Below are 19,099 nucleotides of genomic sequence, written 5' to 3'. Positions count from 1 at the left end.
GGTTTTTTTCTGCTGAGTCGTACTCCATTGTGTAAATGTACCACATTTTCTCTATCCACTCTTCAGTTGTGGGACATCTAGGTTGCTTCCAGGATCTAGCTATTACATATAATGCTGCTATGAACATAGTGAAACAGACATCCTTGTTGTGTGAATGGGCATCTTTTGGGTATATGCCTAAGAGTGGAATTGCTGGGTCTTGTGGTAGACTGAGTTCCATTTTCCTGAAGAATCTCCATACTGATTTCCATAGTGGCTGTAGGAGTTGGCACTCCCACCAGCAGTGGAAGAGTGTTCCCCTTTCTCTACATCCTCTCCATCACAAACTGTCATTGGTGTTTTTTGATTTCAGCCATTCTGACAGGAGTAAGATGATATCTCAGGGTTGTTTTGATTTGCATTTCCCTAATGGCTAAGGATGTTGAACACTTTCTCAAGTGTCTCTCTGCCACTTTATACTCCTCTATTGAGAATTCTCTATTTAGTTCAGTCCCCCACTTTTTAATTGGATCCTTTGGTGTTTTGGAGACTTGCTTCTTGAATTCTTTGTAAATTTTGGAGATCAGCCCTCTGTCAGATGTGGGGTTAGTGAATATCTTTTCCCAATCTGTGGGCTTCTCAGTTTTAGGAGGTCCCATAATGTACAACTTTTTATATAAACATTGTCTTAGTTACTTTTCTGTTGCTGTGATAAAACACTATGACCAAGGCAACTTACAGAAAAAAGATTTTATTGGGGGCTCACAATTCCAGAGGGTTAGAGTCCCTGACCATCATGGCAGGGAGCATGGTAGCAGGCAGGCATTTATGGTGCTGGAGCAGTAGCTGAGAGCTTACGTCTTGATCCACAAGCATAAGGCAAAGAGAACTAACTGGGAATGGCATGAGCTTTCAAAACCTCAGACCCCACTGCCTCAGTGATGCATCTGCTCCAACAAGGCCACAACTCCTAAGCCTTCCCAAACAGTTCCACCAAATAGGTCCCAAGCATTCAAATACATGAGACTGTGGGTCAGTTCTTATTCAAACCACCACAAACATGTGTTTTTGTTTTGTATATGTGTGCATGTGCCTGCTAGGGGCCAGAGGTTAACCTCAGCTGTCATTCCTCCGGTACTATCTACCTTGTATCTGTTATTTTTTAGATGATATTTGTTTCTGTGCATGCATGATGGTCAGAGGACAGCTTTTAGATGTTGGTTCTGTTTCCACCACATGAGTCCTAGAAATCAAATTCAGGTTGTCAAGCTTGGTGTCAAATGCCTTTACTCACAAAATCATCTCATTGGCTCTGTCTTGTTTGTTTTTGTTTTTGTTTTGTTTTTTGAGACAGGGTTTCTCATGGAACTCACCAAGTAGGCCATACTGGCTGGCCTGTAAGCCTTAGAGATCCACCTGTCTCTGTCTTCCTAGTGCTGGGGCTACAAGCAAGTGCCATTTTGCCTGACTCTTCTTGTGTGGGCCCTAGGGATCTAGTGCAGGTCATCTGGCTTGACCGCAAGTGCCTTTACCATCTAGCCACTTACCAGTCCTGAAGTTCTTGAATTCCTTTGCAGTACAGGTTTAGTGGTAATGCCTGCTCTTCAGAAAAGCAGTTCCATAAGACATAAAACTTGACTTTGGACTTTGACAAAGCTTTCCTTCCAGCAGTCTGCAGCTTTCTTTTCACTGTTTATAGCTCGCATAATTGCTGATGCGTTGTCTAATTTTGATTTTCATTTCTCTGTTCATAAAATTTCTTCTTATGTCTGGCTACCTTTATCCTTTATTTTTAGCAGTTTGTATATGATACTTCCAGGTGGTTTTGTTTTTGTTACTTTTATTTATCCTGCCTAGGATTCTCTGTTAGCTCTTGTTGATACCTTTTTTCTTTTTTTGAGACAGGGTTTCTCTGTATTGTTTTGGAGGCTGTCCTGGAACTCGTTCTGTAGACCAGGCTGGCCTCGAACTCACAGAGAACCTCCTGCCTCTGCTTCCTGAGTTCTGGGATTAAAGGTGTGTGCCACCAACACCCGACTTATACCTTTTCATTGCTATAACAAGTACCTGAGATGCTCACTCATCTTATGAGAGGAAAAGGCTTATTAGCTCATAGTTCTAGAGGCTTTCAGTCATGTCTGGTTGGCCCCATTGCTTTTGGTTGGCTATGAATGTAGCACGCCATGATGAAGTCAGTGGTGGAACGAAGCTGCACTCCTCATGGCTGGGACACCAAAGAAGAGAATAACAGACTGGGAGTTGGGATCCTGTTCTCCCTCTTTTCTTTTTTTAAAGATTTATTTATTTATTATGTATGCACTATTCTGCCTCCATGTGAGAAGAGGGCACCAGATCTCATTATAGATGGTTGTGAGCCACCATGTGGTTGCTGGGAATTGAACTCATGAACTCTGGAAGAGCAGTCAGTGTTCTTAACCTCGGAGCCAGTGGCCCCAGGTTTCCAAGCGTGAAATCTCAAAACCGAAAGATTATCAGAATATAGGACTGAGTTCCACTTATCAAAATTAACCACTACTGACCTCATACCACAGAACTTCCAATCCCTCTCCATGCAGAGTCAAACATCCACCCACGCATCTTCCCTCATTTGAACAACTCCCACAGCCTGGTCCCCTAATACTACACTGCTTAGACTTGGGTGAATTCACTCATTGTTTACAACTCTGGGCCACCACATTAACATCTCTATAGCTGTGGGTCAGAACCTTTTGCTGCCAGTCTGAGCTTTTATTCGGTTTAGTTAGTGCTTGTCCACATGGGCGACACAGTTGAAACTCATCCCCAATGCCATAAGTGATCCAGTGTTGTGGTTATCTTTCCCACCAGCAGCTCTAACCTGAAAAGGAACCAACACAGAGCTTCTTCCCAAAGCTTGTTTCTTTTGCTGGCACGTCCCTTATGGCTATCCTATGTATCCTCTAGGTCTTCCATGGCACATAATTGTGTGGTGGGTTTTAATTTGTTTGTTTGATGCGTCTTACAAAGCGTATCTTCGTGTTCTTTACTTGCCACAGGAAGCCTGGCATTTTGACTTTGCTTTTTCTTTTTTCCGTGCTTCTGTGTGACACCTAGTTAGTGAGTTCGCAGTCTTGAGCCTTTTGCTACAGATGTCAAACCTACATTTTAAGATTTTTTAAAAATTTATGCATCTTCAGTCTTCTGTTCTAGTCTGTCCATTGAAGCGCTTCAGGTTAAGTCCTGCACAGACTGCCCTGGCTTTTCCAGTGCCATTAGCGGAGCTGTGCTTGTTATTTCCTTCGTATTGGGGCCTCATGTTGCCACCCTGGTTATTCTCTGACCTTCATAGGAATCATCCCTGAAGTACTCGCCTCATTGCTTCTGGGAGTGGTGGATCATACACTTTTAAAAAGAGAGCTGCAAATTGTTAAAGCAGTTCAGAGTAGTAGCTCTCAATAGGGAGGGTTTGGCTACTTCAGCAAGTTTCCCACTGATAACAACCCAAATATTCCAAGCATCACAGTCCAATTCAGTACACATAGGGACTCAAGTGTAGTAAATTAGAGTTTTCTTGTTAGGTATTTGAACAATTTTTGGAGAGTGTCAGCAACAGTTAAGTTTTGGGCTTAGTTGTAAGCTTCCTTTGCCCCTGCTTGTTAGATTATCTCAGTTTTCATCCTGGCCTACAGCATCAATCCAGGTTAGCATTAGCGTTAGAAACTAATAACGAGTCAGATACATCAGTCTAGCTATGATATTTATTTTTGTAGACATGTCATCTCTGTTGACAGCTGGTAAGTTTCAATGGTTGCACAAGTGAATACTCCCCTCACTGGCAGATAGAGTGGTCTTTCTGTCAAAGCTGTGGTGAGTGATGTGGCTTCAAACCCCATCATCTTACCTGTTTTCTTAGATGTCACCAGCACCAACCCTGGTTAGGCTTCCTTGTTTTCCCTTGTTCAACATGGTCATATGATGTTCTACTGTAACCCATGTCAGCCTTTAGTCCACAGGACCTCAGTGCCTTTAGTATCCCAGGTAACTTGAATGAGCATCACAAACATTTCTGCCTGACATTTTCTGCCAGTTGACAGTTAAGTCAACATTTTCTTGTTTTGTTTTATAGTAAATAAATTCAGATTTCTTTACGGAATATCTTAGACTGTAGTCTAAAAACAATAGAAATGCTGCATTACTGCCCATTCTGGCACTGAGATCTAGGTACAAACAAATCAGTGTCTGACTAGACTCTGATTCAGAGATGGTGCCTTACATGTGCACTTGCATGGAAGGAGCGAACAAGTCTTCTTGACCTATTTTGTAGGATTTCCAACACCATTCATGAGAACACAACCTTCTAACCTAATCATGCCACACAGGCCCTTCAGTTCCCCTGCAGTAGGAGTAGCTTTCAACATATAATTTTGAGGGGACACAAATACTTAGACTATAGCATAAAATAACATGCAAATTTACCATTTTAAAGTAATTAACTATTTTACAGTAATCAATAGCATTAAGTATATTCAAAATAGTGTGTAATCATCACACTATCTACAATTTTCAAATTGCCTTGGAAATCAACTCCATGCCCACTAAGGAGTTTCTTTTTAGCATCTCTTTTCCTCATTTGATAACTACAAACCTGCCAATTATTTCTATGAATTTGCTTATCATAGATATTCCAAATAAATGAAATCATACAAAATTTTACTTTTTGTGTCTGTTGTATTCTCTTAGCATAATGTCTTTAATGTTCATCCACATTGTACCCTGTTATCAATCAGTATTTTATTCCTTTTTATGGCTGAGTAATATTCATTTGTATGGAACTATCACATTTTATTTGTATACTCCTTAGTTGATTCCATCTTTTGGCTCTTGTGAACAGTGCTGCTGTAAACATGTGTGTACACGTTTTTGTTTGAACATCTGTTTTTAGTTCTTCTGGGTGTGTACCTAGGAGTAGAATTGCTGAGTCAAATATGGTTATATCCTATGTTTATCTTTTTGAAGAACCGACAAAAACATCAAGTGTTTTGAGATGGGTTTCCCATCTATTATGCCCCCTGTCATTTGCTGCCATGCTTGGACATAACTCTAAAATTTCTTCACTACCACTAAGTTTTGCTCATTCATTGCCTTTCCAGAACCTTCTGCAATAAAACCTACATCAATCTTGGTGAGAATCTATCCTGGTCTTTCTTTTAATTTCATCAGAATGTGTCATCTCCCAGTTTAGCTGTAATCTTCCATATTTCCATTCCAGATTTCACCCTTGCACATCTTTTCCCAAGCCCTCCAGATAAACAAGTTCACTCATAATTACCTGAACATACCGTTTTTCCAGTTCTTCTGGTTTTCCTGAGGTGTTTCTTCATTCGGTCCTTAACCATGGATAGATTATAAAGTATACATGACTTAATTTACTTAACACAAAGCCATTTTCTCTCCTCTCCAGTTTAGATCACCTTTGAATGCCAGAATATTCTGATCTGGTTAGAATTTTATATTATTCAGTTAGAAAATGTCATTAAAATTCTGGAAAAGAAAAAAATTCAGAACAGATTATACATCTTAAATTGATTTTTAAAAATTTGTATGCGTATGTGTATTTACCGCATGATGTAAATACACCACATGTATGCAGTACCTAAAGAGAACAGAAGAGGCCATCAGATCTCCAGGTGCTGGAGATACAGTTGTGAACTACCATGCAGGTGCTGGGGATTGAACATGGGTCCTCTGAAAGAGCAGCTGTGCTCTTAACCAGAGCCCTCTCTTCAGTCCCAGATCATATGGTTTTAAAGAGAACAACATTTCTTGGGAATGGAAATAACTTTATGTGATAGAGTAAAGGAGACAACCCTGTCAAATTAATGGTAATAGTTTAGATAGTGTGAGGTGTCACCTTTTGTGTGTGATCCCATGAAAAGAAAATGACTTCTGAAAATACAAGGTATCTCTGAGAAATTGGTTTGTCTCTAAAGAGCAAAGATATTGTGTAAGACTAGAATCTCTGGAGAGACCATAAGCTCTTGTCCTCTATATGTATCAAAGGTCAGTCAGTCATTTATTTTGAACATCTCAAAACGAATTACAGTAAAGAGAAAGACAGTCAGTTAAAAAAATACAGTTAAGTATATGTAAATGATTCTTAGAAATATTAAATTGGCCTGGTGTTGGTGGTGAACGCCTTTAATCCTAACACTTGGGAGGCAGAGACAGGTGGATATCTGTGAGTTCGAGGCCAGCCTGGTCTACCAAGCGAGTTCCAGGACAGGCTCCAAAACAACAGAAACCCTGTCTCAAAAAACCAAAAAGAAAAGAAATATTAAGTTGAGTAAAGCCATGCAATAACTAACTAAAATTTAAAATGTAAAGCTGAGGGTCTTTATGCTACCTGAATAGATTAATAAATTACTTTATGGCAAGTTGGTTACTTTCCCTAATGTATGTATGGTATGTATGCATGTATGTATAATGTTTTTTGAGACAGGGTTTCTTTGCATAGCTTTGGAGCCTAACCTGGAACTCTCTTTGTAGACCAGGCTGGCCTAGAACACACAGAGATCCACTTGCCTCTGCTTCCTGAGTGCCAGGATGAAAAGTGTGTGTCATCACTGCCTGGCAACCTATATTTTTAACTGGCAAGCACACACACACACAAAACAAGTTTTTGAGACAGAGACTATCTAGTTCTGGCTGGTCTGGAACTTGCTATGTTGACTAGACTGGCCTGGAATGCACATAGTTGCTGGGATTAAAGGCATGTACCACCGTACCCTGTGGACAAGCAAAAATTTTGTGGATTTATGTTTTGACAAACATGGACAAATAGCTTAATCAAGCTAATTAACAATGCATTACCTCATACACTTATTTGTAGAGACACTTAAAGTCTATTCTTGTAACAATTTAAAAGAATGTAGTATACTGTTTTTAACTATAGTCAACATGACATACAGTAGATTTCTAGAATTCTCTTCCTGTACCACTGAATTTTTAAAATATTCTTTGACAACATCTTCCTAATCCCTAAAATCTTTCTTTCACCTTAGAGCAAAGATCCCTTGTTGATGTGGCTGCTGTGGGTATGGATAAGTTTCTATTTCTCACAGTGCCTTGGAAAGCTCTGTCCTCTGGGTTCACAGAATTTTTGATTTATTGACATGAGATCTCATGTGATATCTCCTTAGAACAAAAGACTCACTTCAGAGGAGATGAGGCAATTTTCATGGACTATGCAAACTGATGGTCCTGTTATACAACCTACCACCAAGAGGCCAACCACCTAAACATGAAGTGGCATGACTTCTGGAACCCTTACCTAGGGGGCTTATAGATGACTCCCAGGAGAGAAAGCAGAGCTGTTTTTCAGCATGTTGTATACATCTTCAGGTCATGATTAGTGGATGGTGCTGTGTCCCTTTTAACTAGAATGCTAGGATTGGTAACAAAAGATGGGAATAACAGTGTTCCCACTTAGCATAACTCTGTATGTAGTTGTGTGGTAGAATATTGTTTTAAGGTGTGTGACTTTTCTTTATGCCGCACTTGTTTAACTCTGTGAAGCTGTGTTACTGTGTCTGTCTAAAACACCTGGTGGTGCTAATAGAGAGCTGAATGGCCAATAGCCAGGCAGGAGCATGGATAGGCGGGGCTGGCAGGCAGAGAGGATAAATAGGAGAAACCAGGAAGAGAGGGGGAGCAATAAAAGAACAAGGGGAGGAGGACATCAGGGGCCAGTCACCAGGCCACGCGGCCATGCGGCCACCCGGCCACCTGGCCACCCGGAATAAAAAAGAAAGTAAGATATACAGAAGTAAGAAAGATAAAAGCCCAGAGGGAAAAGGTAGATGGGTTAACTTAAAGAAAATCTGGCTAGTGAGCCAAGCTAAGGCAGGGCATTCATAACTAAGAAGAAGCCCCCCCGTGTGATTTATTTGGGAGCTGGGTGGTGGACCCCTCAAAAAAAGTCAAAAGAGAAAAAAAATCTCGCTACATAGTTGTCTTATGCAGGGCAAAATCCCTGACAAAATAAACTTAAGGAAGGAAGGGTTTATCTTGGCTCACGGTTTGAGGCTTCCGTCCATCATGAGGAAGAAGGCATGATGGTAGAAACTTGAAGTGGCCAATCACATCATATTCAGTTACGAAGCACGGAGTGAGGAAGCTGGTGCTCAGCTCACTCCTGTCTATTCCGTCTGGGACCCCAGCCTGCGGGAGGATATTGCCCACAGTTAAGATGATGGAGCTTCCCACCTCTTAACCCAGATAACCCCTCACAGATGTGCCCAGAATTTTGTCTCCTAGGCATTTCTAGATCCTGTCACTTGACATTCCAAATGAATCACTTGGAGAAAGTATTCAAGTTTTGTAGATTTTAGAGTCTGTGGGTTAAAAGGCCTGTGCTTGCAGGGAATGAGTTCCTTTTAAAAAGGAAGGTAGATGTCCTCTAAACTTAAGACTATAGCTGCTGTTTGGTCACTTTGGACACTCTCCCTTTGTACCAGCTGGCAGATAAAAAAAGAGAAATAAACTAATGAACACATTGGTAGGAATCATTGACCTTGATCATAGCCAAAAGGTAGAATGTTGATACACACACAGTGGCATGAAGAAATGGGATTGGCATTCAGGGAACCTACTGGGACATTTCTTATTATTCCCGTGCCCCGTTTTAACAGTGTGTAGACAAAAATCACAATCACCGCCTGGGAGAGCCTTAGCCTTCTGAGCATTGGAGACCTGAGATATTCTATCAGATAAACCTTAGCCTCCGAGAGTGCTTGTCAGGAGGAAGGTAATTCTGAATGAGTGGTAGAAGAAAGCGTATTTACTCACAGGCTGCCGCCATGTGGCTAAAGTTGGCTCAGAGCTGCACTCAACTCCAGAAAAGTACATTGGGCTGTTAGTTGCCTCACCCAGAAACATCTGGAAGGTGTATCCAGTCTCCTGCCCATCACTGACTCTCACCCTGTGGTGACAGACAGCTCATAGCTCACAGATGGGTGGGTTCAAAGCCCCTTGCATTGAGGAGGATAATTCCAAGGCTCAGGCATGCTTAAGAGTTTCGTGTGGAATTAGGCTGAGGCTAGATTTCAGCTTTTAGACATTGCTTTGTTTGACATTTTGTTGTTGTTGTTGTTCAGCCTCTTCCACATTGCTGTCCTGGCTACTTTCTCCCATCCTAATCCCTTTCTCCTAAGGACACTCCAGCACACCATTTGTAGGAGAATCCCGTGTCGGGTCTTCCATCTACAACAAAGGATCCTGGGGATCAAGATGTACTTGCCTGGTATGCAGCTAAGAATCACCTTTCTCAAGGCAAGGGGTGGCCTTGCACCTCACCTACTAGGCCCTTGGAATCTGTTAGGTGTGTCTTCACTTGCCTTGGTGCTTCAGCCGGCAGGTGGTAGGGGGAAAGTGAAATGATTTATGATGGGTATTTGGGTCATGTGGTGACAGGGAAAAATAAATGGTTTATAATGTGTGTTTGGGCTATGCACTATCAGTATTGTCTGATATTCAGAAAAATTATTAGCCATTTTGTATGTGATCAAACCATATTAAAAAACTGTGGACACAGGCTATTGAGGTGACTCAACATCAGTGTTTGCCACTACCTTATGAGGCCTTTGGTAGTTTTCATCAGCCTAGTTAATCCTGTCACCTCATTTGTTAGCTTATCTTGTCCCAAGTGTTAGGGCCAAGTGCTTGAGAATAGCTTGGGGGGAACACCATGGTAACCTTCGGGTATGAGCCAAATGCTCAGAACAAATATAAATAGGAATGTGTATACTAGGAAATTCAAACCACATGTTCTATTCCAGTAAGGTATAGATAAGAACTAGGAAAATTGACTGGGACTAAGAGGATGGCTCGCTCATTCGGTAAAGTGCTTGCCTTCCCAGCAAGAGGACCTGAGTTTGACTCCCAGAACCCATGTTTTGTTTTGTTTGTTTAGAAGCATGTCATTGTAGTCCCAGGACCAGAGAGGCAGAGACAGGAGGGTCCCTGGGGCACTCTGGTCAGCCAGTTTGCCCTAGTTGATAAACTCCAGGCCAAGAGAGGCCATGTCTCAAAGAAGGTGAATTTATTCTCAAGAATGGAACCTGAGATGTCCTCTGGCTGTCATAGGCATATACATACATATGCATATGAACACACATGAACATGCACACAGATGAATATATTACACATGCACATATATGTATATAACTTTGGAGAAATATATATTCCAACCTGGAAAGTAAACATGTAGACACTGAGAAACTGAGATAGGCTGGGGAGACGGCTCAGGGGATAAAGTTCTTTGCCTTGCAAGTATAGGGCCTAAGTTCAAATCCCCAGAATCCATGTGTATTAAATGTTAGAACTCTGTAAGGAACATAATTGATAGACTGGACATGTATCTATATATTTAAAAAGGACTTATTAAAGTGACTTAGAGGCTGTCATGTAATCCAACAATGACTGTCTGCTGCTGGAAAGGTCAAGGATCCTGTCATTCAGTCCAGGAGACTAGATTTCTCAGCAGTCCCATTCTGGTGCTGGAGTCCCAGGGAGGTCATAGAGCAGCAGTTCTCAACCTTCCTAATGCTGCAATGCTTTAACACAGTTCCTCGTGTTGTGGTGACCCCCAACCATGAAGCTTATGTTGCTACTCCATAACTGTAAGTTTGCTACTTTTATTAATTGTAATGATAAATGTCTGATATATAGGCTATCTGATAGGTGACCCCCGTGAAAGGGTCATTCCACCCCCTAAGGGGTCATGGTCCACAGTTTGAGAACCAGTGTCCTAGAGAGTTGGCAGCTTTCAATCCACTTTGGACTCCTGAAGAAGCAGGATCTAATGCCAGTGAAGGAATTGCTCAGGGTAGATGAAGTTGCCAGTGAGAGTGAAGGAAAACAGACAATGCACATGCTTCCTTCCTCCATGTCCTTTTACGTTGGCTGTCTCCAGAAGGGGTCACTTACTACAGATCTTCTGACCCCAAATGATTGAGATCCAGGATAGGTCGCCCACTCCAAATAATCTAACCAAGAAAAGTCCCTCACAGATGTGGCAGCTGCTTAAGTTTTAGTTAACTCCAGATGTAGTCAAATTGACAATTTAGATTAGCCATCACTCCACATAAAGTAGGTTTTTGGTAGCCAAGTGACTATGAACTGTTTACTACTTTTAAGGCTGGTTTTCTTATATGTAAAATAGAAATATGTTTATTACTACCTTCTAGAGCTATGAGAGTATTATACATGATCAATGAAAAAAATGCTTAACCCAAATAAAGTGGTTAGAAAATGTAGCTATTCTAATAGCTTTGATATTGAATTTTAAATTTTAACTCATCAAGTGTCCTAAAGGGGCCCCTCTCTGCATTTTCTCTGTATGTGCTAATTATGGTGTAGAAACTGCCCCATTTGGGGTGCTCCATCCTCCCTATGTCATGAATAACTTCTTGAGGACCAAGCTGCTTACTGGCATCCACTTTCCTAGTTCTGCTAATTTAAAGGCATTTTCTTCATGACATTCTGTGGTGATATTTTGTTTATGATTTAATAAAGCTTGCCTGAAGATCAGAGTGCAGAGCTAAACCACTAGTTAGTCACACACCTAAGCTACTAGTTAGCCATAGAGGACAGGCAGTGGTGGCCACATCTTTAATCCCAGCACTCAAGAGACAAAGGCAGAGGGATCTCTGTGAGTTCAAGGCCACCCTGGGCTACATGAGAATCAGTCTAAAAGAGAAACAAAGCTCACACCTTTTATCCCAGAACTTGGGATGACATGCCTTACATACCAGCACTAAAGAGGAATATAAGGTGGGAGGAGACAGGAGCAGGTGTTTGAGGTTTGGTGAAGATGTAGTCGAATTTAGGCTGAGGTAGAATAAGATATAGTGGCCGACTCTTGTTTTTCTGGTCTTCTGCTTTAACACCAATATGTCTCTGGGTTTTTATTATTCATGCCTCTATATTCAGTTTTTCTGACCATCTTGCCACCAGTGTTTTCCTTTCTTCCTAAATTGGAAGTGTTTTTATCATTTGAAACCAGACCTGTTGAAAGGTGAGATTAATTTTTCTGATCTAAGAGTGAGTTGTGTGTGCCTCGGGAGATGGTTAGTTAATTGTCAACTTAACAGAATTGAGAATCACCAGGGAGATAGCCCTCTGGGCATGAGTGTGGGATGATCTTGATGACAGTAATTGATGTTCCAAGACCCATCAGACTGTTGGCAGGACTATTCCCCTGGCAGAGGATCCAGTATAAGGAGAGAGCAGGCTGAGCACTAGGAGTCACTCATCATTCTCTGTTTGACAGTTGAGCAGAGTGACCCCCACAAGCTCCTGCTTGCTTGGCTTTCCCACTGTGATGGACTGTCCCTTGACCTGGGCACCAAAAGAAATCCTTTCTCCCTTGAGTTGCTTTTTTATGGGGAGGAACTAAGACACCTGACTTTTCGTGTCTTCTCATCCCTCTGTTATCCCAGGCCATGTTTATGGGATTTCTGCATCAGTTTCTTGCTCAGGATTCAAGTTCTCTTTTGGGAACGGTGAACCAAAGGCAGATGGAAGAGGATGGAAGAGGAGGGCTGAATCCAGTGCTGCACAAACTCAAGCTTTCGGTAGGTGTCTGCTTCTGAAATTCCAAATTGCTGCTTTTCTTGATCTCTTATTTTGTCTACCTTGGCCCACTGGAAGAAATTCAGTGCCAATCTGAATTGGTGAATTTACTATATGAACTGTGGCTTGCTACTCTGTGACACAATCCTATAACTAGGTCAGTTTCTCCTCCTGACCCACCCAGGACTCAGTTCCCAATAGAGCTCAGGACAAAGCTCCTATAAGCCTCAGCTGCATCAATGGCATTCTGTTTAATGCCCCGAAGAACGTCTCTGTGCTGCATAGCACGTGTGCTTTTAAAATCTCCTAACCACCTGATTTTATGACAGACACTAATTTGTTACTAAGCTTCAGATCCCATTTTTGTTTTAGCACCATAGGAAAATTGCTCAAGTTGCTTTAATTAGTATCAATTTGGTTGTCAAATTTTCAAGATGAAGCCATTGTGTTTCAGCATTATTTAAGCTATGGCATTAAAATTAGCTGGGGATTTTTTTCAAGAATCACTAATTATGACCCAGTTTTAAATGTAACATTTAAAAAGAATTATTAATAAGTCTATATCCCATCTCTTTGGGCTAGAATATCTCATAGTTATATAAAAAGTTAATTGCTAACCAAAATTTGTATCCTTTTTCACTGTGTAAAATATGTCAACGCAATTGTCTGTATTAGAAGAGGCAGAATGTGAGTAATTGCAAAGTAATTTATATTTATCTTTGGAGTGCATTTGCCCTTAAATTTGAATATGTCTGAGTCTGATGTCTAGGGAATTCATATCAAAATAATGAAGCTGTGCTACAAAGATCTCAAATCAGGAGATTGCCCTCCCCCTTTGTTGCTTTCCTAGGTTGAGAAAGAAAGCTAAATTGAGCCCCATTTCATCTTCAATAGATTTGTATGTTGAACACAGATGTGCAGAAGTTAAGTTATTGGCCTGGGAGGATTCAATAGCAGAGTAAAAAGCTGTTAAAACAGGGATTTTTAGATCTTTTTGGATTTCCTGCTAAAGGCAAAGAAAGAGAACACAAGGAAGAAATGTAGAAAACAAAGAAATTATACCAGGAAAAAAAGTTTTGAAAAAACATTGCAGAATTCTGTGACAAGAACAGGGAGACAAAACTGCCCAAGAATTAGGCTGGGTTGGAATATATCCCCCGAGTTCTGTCTACTCTGTGACATAGAGAGAAGTAAAGATGAAGATGGAGATGAAGAAGCAGTTATAAGCTACTGGAGTAAAAGCTAGTGGTTTTTGAAAATTAGATCATATCTTGTGGAAGGGCATATGTTTATGTAATGATAGAAATATGTTTTGGAGTTAAAGAGATGGTTCTGCAATTAAGATAACTAACTGCTTTTCCAAAAGTCCTGAGTTGGATTACCAGCACCCACATGGTGACCACAGCAACAAATGATTTTTCTAATTGTAAGTACCTAACAGTCTACCCATCTAATTTAGTTTTCCATGAAACTTGAAAATGACATCATTCATTAATGCCTCTTTTCCTTTTTCTAACTAGAATGTACATGCCCGGGGACTAGTTACTGTGCCATAGATCTTTGTATCTAGAAAAACGTTTGGTACATGATAGTCCATTTTTAAATGAACAGAGTATATTAATACAAATGTATGCATATCTCTAGGACTGTTTCACTGTCATGAATACCAAGCACATAATTGTCAAATCAGCCATTTTAAGGCCTTACCAACTTGTTTCCTTCATGTTGTTTGTGTGAGCTATATGAAATTATTATGGCTAATCATGGTTTATTTTATTTGTGTTACATCTTTACAAAAAATTATTTGAGATAGCACCAAAATTATTACAGTGGCCGAGCCACTCTGCTTGCTTGCTTTCTTCTCCTTGTCTCCTCCTTCTGGAGGCATTTCTGTTAAAAGTTTCATGGTGTGAGGCTAGGAAGAGGGCTCAGCAGTTAAGCCTCTTAGCAGCACCCAGACTCTGCCCAGCACCCACATCAGGAAGCTCACATCCAACTATAACCCAAGCTCCAGGTGACCCAGTGCCCGCTTCTGGCTTCTGTAGGCACTGTACATACATACATCAGGTGCACCTACATACATGCAGGCAAAACATTCATATGCATAAAATAAAAAACATTTTAAAAAGTTTCTATGAGCCAGGCAGTGGTGGCACACACCTTTAATCCCAGCACTTGGGAGACACAGACAGGCCGATTTATGTGAGTTGTGGTCTACAGAGCAAGTCCTAGGACAGGCTCCAAAGCTACACAGAGAACCCCTGTCTCAAAAGCCCCCCAAAAATTCTATGAATAAGGAAAACACTCTCTAGGTAGAGTCAGGTAGTTTTTCACATTGAGTTTATGAGGGTGTTTTCAAAAGCATCTGGTAAATAAATCAGCAAATGGAGGGCTAAAATCCACCCTGAGTTGGGGTGGCATTGTGCAGTATTCTGGCAGTAGGGATGAAATTTTTAAAAAGCAGGAGTTAGCTAGCCAGTGGATGAGTGCAAGCTTGATTCCTTCTGAGTGAACCTGGACTTGGTTGCAGGCATCGCTAGAGGACCAGCTTCATCACCTTTGAACTTGAACTCACACCAGTATCTCAGGAGTTTCAATGGTTTCTAAACCTTCTTGGTCTGCTAGTTTCTGTAGCTCTCTGGCCTATAGATGGCCACCATGGAACTATCCAGAATCTGACTGAGTGAGTCAATTACATCTCTCCCTCTCCCTCGCCCTCGCCCTCGCCCTCTCCCTCTCCCCTCCTCCTCTCCCTCCCCCTCTCTCTCCCTCTCTCTCTCCCCCTCCCCCCTTCCTTTTGTTAATGTTAGGCATCTGTGCTGGCCTGCCTTTGGAATTCTGACAAGAGCTGCTGCCACTAAGAGCATCACCTGTGCCTATTCACTATGTTCCCTTTTAAAAGGGCCCTGCCCACCTCCCATCCCTCTATCTCTTTCTCTCCCTCTTTCTGTCTGCTCTCCCTCTCTCTCCCCCTCTCTCCCTTCCTCTCTCCCTTCCTCTCTCCCTTCCTCTCTCCCTCCTTCTCCTCCTTCTCCTCCTTTCTTTCCTCTGTCCTGATGCTCCTGTCCCGGAGGCCAGTATCCCCTTTTTACAATCCTTTCCTCTTAACAAAAAGTCCCTCTGCTTGAACTCTGTTGCAGAACTCACGTAAATGCTGGGTGGGTGTAGTAGCCTATTTAATTGGGGCTTGCTTACAGTTTCAGAGGTTCAGTTCTATTTATCATCATGAAGGGGAGCATGGTAGCGTGCAGGCAGATGTGGTGCTGGAGCAGTAGCTTAGAGTCCTGCATCTTGCAGGTAACAGGTATCCAAGCATAGGAAACCTCAAAGCCTCAGAAAGCAGAGACAGGTTCCCCAGGGCAAGTTGACTAGCAAGATGAGCTATATCAGCAAGCTCTGGGTTTGATTGAAAGTCCCTGCTTCAGTGAATAAGGTGAAGGAGGATGGTTCCTGACAGCCTTGGGCCTCTATATACATGTGTATCCAAGTGCACAGACACCTACATGTTTGCCTACACATATGGAAACATGTATAAAAACAAATACATATAACATATACTGTCACGACCACCCTTGACCAGCAAGAATGACTCGGCAACAAGGAATCTTCTTCTCACAGTTTATTCGGGAAACTTGCTTACAGGGAGTGGCCTCCCCCCAGGAAGTCAGAGCTTAATATACTCAGCGATAGCCAATCAACTACATCCAGGTGGCACGCTAGGATAGGTTGTCACCAAGCAGATCTAGAAGGGTACGTGGCCTTACTCCCAATAAGGAGTTGTTTACTTACTGAGAGCACTCGCCATCGGGCTGGCAGAATGCAGAAACTGGCGCCATCTTATAGGCGTGGTACTTTGCAGCTCCCAACAATATACATGCAAAAAATGTGGGAAAAGAAAGAGGTAGTTTGAATGTATTGGGCCCCCATAATCTCACAGGGAGTGGCGCTATTAGGAAGTTTTTTTTTGGAATGGGTATGGCCTTGTTGGAAGATGTATGTCACTGTGGGTGTGAAGTTTTTTGTTTTTGGGGTTTTTTGTTTTGTTTTTCAAGACTGGGTTTCTCTGTGACTTTGGAACCTGTCCTGAAACTAACTCTTGTAGACCAGGCTGGTCTCGAACTCACAGAGATCTGACTACCTCTGCTTCCCGAGTGCTGGGATTAAAGGCGTGAGCCACCACCGCCTGGCTTGTGGATGTGAACTTTTATGTTTTCTGTGATCAGGATACTGCCTAGTGTGACAGTTGACCTCCCATTACCTGCAAGATATAGGACTCTCAGCAACTACCCCAGTATCATGTCTGCCTGCCTGGAAGCTGCCATGCTCCCCTTCATAATCATAATGGACCTAACTTTTGAAACTGTACCCAGCCCAATTAAATGTTTTCCATATAAGAGTTGCCATGGCCATGGTCAGATAGACAGGTAGACCAATGGAACTGAATTGAACACCCTGATATTAACCCATATATGTATGAACATCTGATTTTTTGACAAAGAAGCTAAAAAATATACAATGGAAAAAAGAAAGCATCTTTAACAAATGGTGCTGGCATAACTGGATGCTGGCATGTAGAAGAATGCGGATAGATCCATATCTATTGCCATGCACAAAACTTAAGTCCAAATGGATCAAAGACCTCAACATAAATCCAGCCACAATGAACCTGTTAGAAGAGTAAGTGGGAGGCACCCTTGAACATAACTCTCCAGTAGCACAGACACTAAGATCAACAATTAACAAATGGGACCTCCTGAAACTAAAAAGCTTCTGTAAGGCTAAGGACACAGAAAGACAAAAAGGCAGCCCACAGATTGGGAAAAGATACTCACTAACCCCACATCTGACAGAGAGCTGATCTCCAAAATTTACAAGGAACTCAAGAAGCAAGTCTCCAAAACACCAAAGGATTCAATCAAAAAGTAGGGTACAGAACTAAATAGAGAATTCTCAGTAGAGGAGTCTAAAATGGCTGAGAGACACTTGAGAAAGTGCTCAACATCCTTAGCCATCCGGGAAATGCAAATCAAAACAACTCTGAGATACCATCTCACTCCTGTCAGAATGACTAAAATCAAAAACTCCAATGACAGTTTATGCTGGAGAGGATGTGGAGAAAAGGGAACACTCCTCCATTGCTGGTGGGAGTGCCGACTTTTACAGCCACTTTGGAAATCAGTATGGAGATTCTTCAGGAAAATGGGAATCAGTCTACCACAAGACCCAGCAATTCCACTTTTAGGCATTCATACAACAAAGACATCTGTTCTACTGTGTTCATAGCAGCATTATTTGTAATAGCCAGAACCTGGAAGAAACCTAGATACCCCTCAACTGAAGAGTGAATAGAGAAAATTCAGTACATTTACACAATGGAGTACTATTCAGTGGAAAAAAAATCAGTGGAATCTTGAAATTTGCAGGCAAATGGATGGCACTAGAAGAAACCATCTTGAGTGAGGTAACCCAGTCACAAAAAGAGAAACATGGTATGTACTCACTCATTGATGGAATTTAGAAATGAATCAGGGGAGTGCAGCATGCAATCTCACTCCCAGAGAGTCTAGGAAAAGAACCTTCATCCAGCAACTGATGAAAGCAGAGGCAGATACCCACAGACAAACACTGAACTGAACTCCTGGAATCCAGTGTCAGAAAGAGAGAACTGTTGGGCAAAGGAGTTAAGACTGGGCTGATTTAACCCATAGAAACAGTTGACCTGAACAAGGGGGAGATCTTGGACCCCAGATTGATGTCTGTATGGAAAGCATGGGACTGACCCAGACCCCCTGAATGTGGGTGTCAGTAAGGAGGCCTAGGTAATCTATGGGGCCATGGGTAGTACTTAATCCCTGGTATACAAATAGACTTTGAGTGCCCATGTCACAATATGGGAGGATTTCTCAACCCGGACTCTTGGGGGAGGGCCTAGGCCCTGGCCTAGATGAAATGAAAGTTACTGGAGATCCACCATGGAGGGTCTCACCCTCCCTGGGGATTGGAGTGGAGATTGGGTGGGGGACTGGGGGACCTGGGATTGACATGTGAAACAAGATTGTTTCTAGTCTAAAGAAAAAGTAAAAAAAAAAAAAACAAACTTGAATGTTACCCCCAGAGGCTCCCCAAATGAGCACATGGGCTTTGGAACTACTATGGCAGCTGTCTGTGGAAAGAAACATCTTGCATGGTCTATTGCCTCCATCACAGGTCTGTCACCACAGCTAATGTGTCACCTGAGAGCCTGACTCAGGTTTCACCTGGCTTTGGGATTGCAATAAACACCCAAGAGGTGGGCAAGGAGGTCAATGTGATCTCATGCAGATACACAGAGGGGGAAAGGGAAAAAAAAGAGTTGCCATGGTCATGGTGTCTCTCCAGCAGTTAGAAACCCTGACTAAGATACCTGATTAACACATGGGGCATGAGAATGGTTGGAAGACCCTTGCATACAAGCAGTGGGACATCTGCCCCAGCTGTCTAAAAATCAAACTTCTACTCAAGGAAACTC

General features: G+C 42.0%; 1 protein-coding gene across 3 annotated transcripts in view; it reads left to right on the top strand.

The window, feature by feature from the left end:
* Positions 1–19,099, top strand: part of Tex9 (testis expressed 9) — a 75,493-nt gene that overhangs the window by 19,217 nt on the left and 37,177 nt on the right. For all 3 annotated transcript variants that reach the window (XM_040739907.1, XM_040739908.1, XM_040739910.1), the window contains exon 2: positions 12,459–12,593. In XM_040739907.1, coding sequence (XP_040595841.1) covers positions 12,462–12,593 — 132 coding nt within the window. In that variant the 5' untranslated portion in view covers positions 12,459–12,461. The remainder of the gene's footprint in view (positions 1–12,458; positions 12,594–19,099) is intronic.

The sequence above is a fragment of the Mesocricetus auratus genome, unplaced genomic scaffold (assembly GCF_017639785.1).
Source record: "Mesocricetus auratus isolate SY011 unplaced genomic scaffold, BCM_Maur_2.0 Super-Scaffold_100691, whole genome shotgun sequence".
NCBI lineage: Eukaryota > Metazoa > Chordata > Mammalia > Rodentia > Cricetidae > Mesocricetus > Mesocricetus auratus.
This window is presented reverse-complemented; position numbering and strand designations above follow the sequence as displayed.